This window comes from Nycticebus coucang, chromosome 3, assembly GCF_027406575.1.
Source record: "Nycticebus coucang isolate mNycCou1 chromosome 3, mNycCou1.pri, whole genome shotgun sequence".
Taxonomy (NCBI): Eukaryota; Metazoa; Chordata; class Mammalia; order Primates; family Lorisidae; genus Nycticebus; species Nycticebus coucang.
In genome coordinates this window covers 11,117,861-11,126,090 of record NC_069782.1, presented here as the reverse complement: position 1 = coordinate 11,126,090, position 8,230 = coordinate 11,117,861, and the positions used below count along the sequence as shown (strand labels likewise).

At 53.9% G+C, this 8,230-nt stretch overlaps 1 protein-coding gene across 1 annotated transcript in view; it reads left to right on the top strand.

Moving 5' to 3' along the window:
• The first annotated feature begins 760 nt into the window (after positions 1–760).
• The window catches only part of CYTH4 (cytohesin 4), a 31,207-nt gene continuing 23,737 nt past the window's right edge, over positions 761–8,230 (top strand). The window contains exon 1 of the mRNA XM_053584056.1: positions 761–876. Coding sequence (XP_053440031.1) covers positions 858–876 — 19 coding nt within the window. The 5' untranslated portion in view covers positions 761–857. The remainder of the gene's footprint in view (positions 877–8,230) is intronic.

Below are 8,230 nucleotides of genomic sequence, written 5' to 3'. Positions count from 1 at the left end.
CCCTGAGCAACGTACTATGTCCCAAGCATCCACACACGTCATCTCACTCACTGTCCCATATCCCTGAGGGGAGCACTACCACCCCCGTTTTGTAGATCAGGAAATTGAGGCTCAGTACAGAGCTGACAGTCAGACTGCTGAGTCCGGCCCCAAGTCCATTTGGCATAATAGAACAGCTGCAGATGACCTTCGGATTCAACGGTGAGTTTCCCAGCAGCCTAAGAGAAAAGAAAAACTGATCATACATATATATTACCCACCTGGTCACTAGACAGGAAAAAAGCCAGACATTTCTTTGAAGGGAAGCAAAGCCCTGCTTAGCACTGAATTCATTTGTCTTTTCTCACGTGGGAGTTGAAAGAGCCTGTAGGGTGGAGTATATGGGGCCCAGCTAGACTGTCTAAGCTGGATGGCCCTTCGGCTTCTATATGGGGAGGTAGCTGGGTAAATGCCCATGACCCCCTGGAGAAGGCTCACCAGTGACCGTCTTCCTCTCTGGGTGTGCGTGCGTGTGCAGGTGTGTGCACGTGCATTTGTGTGTGTGTGTGTGTTTCTCTGTCTTGCTCTTCTTATCTGCCCCGCCCCTCTCTCTGTCTCTTTCATTGCTGTCCCTCCTTGCTCATACCCCAACTGCAAATGTCCCTGTTGCCCGAAACTCTGCCAGTTTTTAGGAAGTGGCTCTGCGTCAAGAGCCTGTGCACGAGACCCCACAGGCCAGGCCTTACTTCCTCCCCACACGGGGCTGGGCGGGGCCAGCAGGAAGCGCCTTTTACAGTCAAGGTGACGCACCCCTGCTGGAGCAGCAGCTGGGTCAGCGGGACGACGGGACACGGCCACAGTTCCCCAGAGGGATCAGAATGGACCTCTGCCACACAGGTGAGCACCTGGGGCCAACCTGTCTGGGCCTCCCTGTTCTCTCTCCCCTGTAGAGCGGGGATAACAGCCTCACGGGCTCCTGCAAGGATCCATGTGCAAATGATTAGAATACAAAGGGGACATGCAGTGGCAAGCAGCAAACATTTCCAAGCTCAGGCTGGGTGTCCAGTTGTGTCCCAGAGGCAGGGTACAAAGCAGTGAACAAAGCAGGCCCCAGGCCTGCCCTCAAGGACTTGCGCTGTGGTGGGGAGACGGTAACTGTAAGGCGATGTCTCAGTCGTTGGCTAGTAGGATGAAGAAAGGGAAAGCAGGCTAGGGCGACTGGTCGGGGGAGACCTCAAGGGGACACACCCTTTGAGCGGAGACCTGAAGGAGCGGAGGGTAGATCTATGGGGACTTTGAGGGACCAATATTCCGGGCAGAAGGAACGGCCAGTGCAAAGACTCAAGGTGCCACTGAAAAAAGTTATGTTGTTATGAAGATGACAACACTGTGATGTTGCTGATGGCAATGTTGTGATGTTGCTGATGTTGTGATGCCTGACTGGGTGGTTCAAAGGCCTGACCGAGACCCTCCCCAGTAACCAGGACCCTGAGTCTAGGGACAGAAAGGAGGTTACAAGGCTGCTAAGGGAGAAAACGGGACAGTCATGTTTCTGGGAGGCAGAGAGAAGTGTCAGAAGAGGGACTAAGTTCCTGTGCTGGAGTTTCAGAATGTTGTAGAATTACCTGGAATTCCAGAACATAAGGCTTGGAAGGAGCTGTCTGGCTCCCCGCATCCAGGTGACTTCAACCTTGTTCAGCAAAGCACCTTTTCTTCAAACATCACCCAGCAGAGATCAGCGTAACCCCACCCACTGAGTGTCCTCTTATCCCCAGAGCGGGAAGCCTTGGGCTCCAGAGAACACAGTTAGGGCAACCGCTGATCCATTTCATCAACTGGCCCCTTACAGATGGGACAAACAAACCCAGAAGAGGGAAAGTCTTGCCAAGGCAGAGACAAGGCCACACCCCATCCTCTGACTCCCTGTCCAGTGCTCTCTCTCTGCCCCTGCCTCACCTGTGGGCTTTGGGGTACAGGTGGCTCCCCTGCTGCACTTGCTCCATGAACATGTCTGAGGGGAGAGCTGGAAGGCAAAGGGAGGCCCAGCAAGGGGTGGTGCCAGACTCAAGGTTACTCAGCCTTGGGGGTGCAATGGGGCAGGGAGGGCACCTGCCGAGAATGCGCCTCTGCCTGCCATCTCTTTGCCACCATCAGTGCTTTGTTCTTGAGTCCTAACACACTGGGGCTGCAGAGATGGCTATCTCCATGATGCAGATAAGGAAATTGAGGCTCACAGAGGTAACTGGAAGCGAGGGAGCGCAGACTTGCTCAAGATCGCATAGCCAGTCAGTGGCAGAGCAGAAGAAAGAGCCCACAGTGGGCCCGGGCTGTGGAGTGGGCAGGGGAAGGGCTGGGGGGCTGAAGGGGAGTCTCTGCTTTGCAGCAGGCTGGCACTTGGGAGGACGTGGATCAAATGGGGTCAATGCAGGGAGATTTGGGGGTCTCCCATTGAGTGATTCATCTTTTCTTCATTCTACATACAGCCCTCCAGTGTGATATGCAAAGCTGGGGACAGCGGTGACCCAGCCATGGGCCTCACCCTGGGAGGGTGCTGGTCTTGACTGTTGGGGTGGTGTGGAGAGGGGGAGACAGTAGGACGTTCGAGGTGGGATAGAGGGGGAAGAGATAGATGCTACAAAACTCTGATCCAGAAGTGCAAATGGACGTACACCTGGAGATGGGAGGAAGGGACTTTTCCTACTACAGCTGGGAGATCTGGGAAGACTTCCTGGAGGAGGTGGAGGGGAGCGAGGGAAGGAAGGGCATTTATCCAGACTGGGTCTTATGTGGAGCTTGTCCATGGCCAGGTGACTTCTCCTCTCCTAGTTCAGATTGTCATCTGCACATGGATGCTGTCATCCTGGGATGACCTGAGGAATTGGGGGAACACACAGGGGTTTGCAGAGCTTCTAGCTCTGCACCAATCTGCCAGTGGTCATGGGGAATCTCTTCCTTCTGTGGGCCTTGGTTTTCCCATCTTTATTATGGACAGGCTGGTGGTGAAGGTTCATCCAGGGCTGCCACTCCTCTTCCTGCTTTGAGTGTGTGTCCGGAAGCCCCCTCCCACACAGCCTGGGGGTAGGCGAGAGGTCCAAGCTACAAAACCCCAATGTGACCAATGACAGGCACTGGGCTAGTACAAAGAAGACAGGCAGACGCAGATAAAAATAGAGGCAGCTCGCTCTGCGGGGGGAGAGGAAGCCACACAGGGGCACCTGCAGGGTGTCTGGAACTAAGGCGGGGAGCACTCTACCCACACCGCATTCTCCCCAGCATCCCTCACACTGAGACTTTGAGGGGCCTCTTTTTCTAGAGCCCTGAGCTGGTGTCCTCTTCCTGCCCTGGAAAGGGGAAGTGAGGCCAGCTGTCCTGGAAGCAGGGCTGCAAGCACAGAGATTTCTAAAAATACGATGGGAAAGAGGAAGAACAAAGGGGAAGTGGGAGGGGTCGGGGAGAGCTGTGGGATGAGTATCTCACCGTTACCAGGCCTGGGGCAAGGGTGGCCACAGCCTGTGGGCACTGGGGCTGCTGTGGGTGTGAGAGGCTCAGGGCTAAGTGAGGAGTAAATAGAAGTCCCTGGAAGTGGTGATTCTAATATTTTGTGTATTACTATTATTATTAATAGCCCATCTTCCATGAGCTTACACCAGTGCCTGAAACTCCATTGTCACCAGGCTTAGAATCAGAAGTGGGCATTTTCAGGCTGTGTTCCCATTACTATCCCTGAACCTTGGTGTCCTCGGCTCTGAAATGGGGAGAAACAGTCAGATGAAGGGTCAGAAGTCCTGGTGGGCACCACATGCACCCCATCACCTGCTGCAGTCTGGGGTCCATCGGCACCATCATGTAGGTTGGGACGTGCTTGGCCAGTTACCAACTGTTGGGGATGGGATGGATTGAGGGAACAGTGGATTAAGGAGATTCATGAATATACTTGTCAACTGTGAGGGAGCATAAAAGCAGCTATTTGAAGTAAAATGCAAGCAAGGCCCTCCGTACTCCGAGCACACTCCCACTCCCCTAGGAAGCTGCGTGTTTCCAGCCACACCTGTGCCTCAGTTTCCACGGCTTTACAATGTTGGCTTTTCAGGGGGCACAGGGGTTAGATTGCAGGCAACATTCTCCCCATCTTGTCTTTATTCTCAAACATGTAACCATACCAGAACATTCTGGTTTAGAACTTGATGATTTATGAGGCCACATCTGACTTTGGAAGATAAATATCAGTGCTGTGGCCTCAGAATCCCAGCTGTGAATCCCACCTCTGCCACCTTCCAGCCATGTCACTTGGGGCATGACATTTAACCTCATTGAGCATCAGGTGCCTCATCTATAGAATGACATTGGCAATACCTTCCTTCCAGGGGTGTTGGGAGTGGCTGGGGTGAGCCAGGAGCCCACACAGCCTGCCTCACCCAGCATAAGCTGCACCCCAGAAATACTGTGGGGAATGGGAAGGAGGTGGTGGAGGGGATGGTATCCCGATGGGGCCCAGGAGGGCCTCCAAGAGGAGACCCAGATGATAAGCGGGAGCTGCTGGACTGAGAGAAGGAAGGGCATTCCCAGCACAGGGAACAGCCTATGAAAGGCTATCAGGGGCCACTGCTTGGGGAGGGAAGGGGGACGGCCAATGGGGCTGAGCAGAGCTCAGTTGTGGGGGAGTAGGGGCTGCACTGTAAGAGGAAGGTGAGGGGACACATCAGCAAGAGCGGTAAGCACAGTAAGATTTGGGGATCTCGTCCCCAGACAATGGAATGCTGTGAGGCTGGACCAGAGCAGGTGGAGGGAACATTGGGAGGCCCTGTGGTCCCTGGAGCCAGGTGACAGTGGTCAGGGGGACGGTGAGACCATGGAAAAGGAAGAATAATGGACAGGACTTGTTGATGGAGGAGGGGAGAGACAGATGGGTGTCAAGTGCCTCCCGGGGGTATGGGATGGGGGCCACTTCTAGAGCTCAGGAAGAGGCCAAATAGAGGGCAGACTCTAGGGAGTTCAATTTCTGACAACAGTGGTGACGGCAACACCTGGGAGTTGTTGGATCTGAAGCTCGGACAAGGGGCTGGGAACTGAAGAGGTTGTGTGAGTCCTTGGCCCACAGTAGGAGGTAGGAGCTGGGAGAGGCACCCTCGGGGTGAGAGAGTGTGTGGGCCTAGGACTGAGTCATGGGGGCCCCATCACTCACCTCTACCACCCACCCTGCAGAGCATCCACAAAGATCCCAGAGCCCACCCTGGCTTCTTTCAGATGTGCACTTGGCCTCCCCCAGCAGGTGTGTCCAGGCCAGAAACAGGCCTTCAGGACACAAGCCCCAGCCAACAGGAAAGCCTTGGGAAGCAGACAAACAAAACCAAGAAAATCTGATCATTCCACCTCAAAGTCAGCTAGAGGTGACTGGTTTTTTCCATGGATGATGGGACTCAGCTCCCTCCCTCCTGTTAGAGGAATTCCAGGCCCCAGTCTCTGGGCTGCTCCCCAGCTGCCCTGCTCTTCTCCCATGGATGGTCCTTCACGCCTCTGTCCCTGCATGTCCCTGCAGCTTGAAACTCCTCTCTTGGGACAGAGGCAGGAGTGTAGGCAAACCGGGGTTTGGATCCCAGCTCTGCTACATCCTGGATGTGTGACCTGGGGCCAGTCACTGCACCTTTCAGAGCCTCAGTGTCTTAAACTGAAAAATGGCTACTTCACAGAGTTGTGAGGATTAAACATCATTTATGCAGAGCTGCTGCCATGGAGCAGATGTATGTGAGCTTGAAATTTAATGAGACTCTTGCTCCTGTAGGTGCCACCTCCCCTCCATCCTTCTCCCCCCATCCTCTGGAAACAGGATCTCTAGACAACAGAGCTCAACACAGAAGGAAGTACCCACTGGGTCACCAGCAGGAATGGTGTGTGGGTTCTGGTACCATTGGGTCGTTCTTCTAGAGAGATGGCCATTGACTGGGGTGCTTAGCACCTGCTGGAGGATGGTGCCAACCCACGCAAGATGCCAAACTGACACTGCAGCCGACCCTTCCAAAGGCTCCATCTTCCAGGGTGAACTTTGAGAAAGAACCAATGGATCCTATGGCTCCCTTCACAGCACCTCTGTTGTCATGAGTATTTCTCAGCCTCGTGTGCTGTTATACAATGTGTCATCCTGGTGGATCAAACACTGTGGAAGCCTTTGGATAGCGTGCTGGCAGAGGCTCTGTGGGCAGGAAAGGCCCACATATCCCAACACACATTGATTCCAATCAAGATGAATCGCTGACCTTTGCAGAATAGAAGGGATCTGATGGGATAGATTTGACACCACGTTGCTGGTTGGTCTTCTAGAGAAATGAAGAGCTTAGCATTGGGCTCTGTTGCTGGCAGAGTGGACATTTCATGGCGGCAGCAGGAAGGGGAGGCTTGGTAAACAGGTCTGCCTGCAGTCTCCACCCAGGCCACAAGGCCACTTCACTTATGCACCCACAGTTACCAACAAGGGCGGGCCCGCCATCCTGCTGGCTCTATGCTTTAGCACCTCTCTTGTGGTGGGCACTTACTCATGGGCATTAATACACTTGAGAAAATCTCCACTCCCACAGAGTCACTCCCTTGCCTCCTCCCCAGACTTCTATATTCCAACCTGCCTTCTTTCTGGCCCCTGACCAAGAGTTCAAGCCATCGGCCATGTGCATGAGTACACATGTATTCCTATTTCTCTGCCCCCAGAAGTAAATGAGCAGGAGCCTGGCCCACAGCACAGCCTGCTGGGAGGACTTCCGCTCACCACTGTCTTACCAGGACACCTTTGAGCAGGGCTATAGTTCAATAGTTGTTTAGTTTTTACTTGAGCCCAAGCACTGAGCCAACCCATCCTACAACCAAGCTTGGGCACCTTCCTCTGTTGTCCAAAGGCCATGAGGGACCCACCCATGCAGACACGATGTGAGCTGAGAAATAGGCCCAGGTGCAACTGCAGTGGTGACATGAGGGCCTGGGCCACCCCTCCTCCTTGGGGTCCGCTGGAGCCCTCTAGCTCTGCTCACCCTTGCTCCTCCTGGGTGTGCCACTTGCAAAGGATTGCTGTTGGGCTCACTTGACCTTGTGACTTGGTGGGTCAGTCAGACCCATCTTGGCTGCTTAGTTAGTTGGTGTTACATGAGCAGGCACTGTCTCTACCAGGACCCAGTGGCTATTCTGGGACTGTTTTCCGCATAGTGTATAATTCTGCACTGCAGAGGATTGGGCTTTGCTCCCAAACCCCAGGGGCCTGCGTTGCCAGCCTCCCACAGAGCCCCATGAACTGTACATGGAGAATGTCTAACTCCTCACAGTTCTACCAGGTGACCTAGCCCCTGCCCAGACATGCTGCAGACCCCTTCCCTGCCCTGGGCCCCACTCAGAGTTGTCAGCCCTGCCTGTCACTCACGAGTAGCTTTGAACAGCATCCCCAGGGGTGGAATATGCTGCCTCTTAACTCAAGGAGACCTACCAGGCGTTTGTGTTTTCTTGTAAGTGGTGGGAGATGCAATAGGGGAAGCATTTGTTCTTTCCTTTGGAAGGGATATCCCAGAAAGAATGGGACCACCTGAAAGCTTCACCGATGTGGCAAGACTCTGAATTACTATAGACTCATTAACAACTCTTTGGGGCTCCTGTGTCTTACCAGGGCCACCTGTCTCTCATCTGGCTCAATTAATGTGCTGTCACCAATATGGCGGGCCAATGCGATGTCACGACAGAAGGCAGGACAGTCAGCATGATCCTGGGGCAAGCCCGTAAAAGGATTCAGTTATCCATCCTACATGGGCGCAAACTATTTCTGATCCTCCTTCCTGACAGAGATAGAAGGCAATTTATTTGCCAGACTGATGACCTCCACTATGTGCTGGCCACGGTCACGTGCTCTAGCAAGAGTACTGCACCTGGCACAGCAGCTGCAATGGGGCTCCTTGGTCAGTGTGTGGTGGGTGATCTGCTGTCATCTTCCAGATTGGGGAAGTGCTTGGGGATGTGATGAGGACCGCCAACCCTGCCTCCTTTAGGTCTCAAGGGTGGCACTAATACCTGCTATTCCCCTGAGGTTACAGTACTGTGTTAGACTTACTCTCTCACCTATGGAGTGATGAGGCAGCTTCATGGATTTCCCAATAGTTTTCCCCATAAGCCAAGGTGCCACTGTGGGGCCAAGAACCAAGTATGTCCAGTCCATGTATACACCTGTGGATCAGGAAGCGGCCGTGAACCAAGTAAACCCGTAGCAAGCTGGACATGGCCAGGCCTC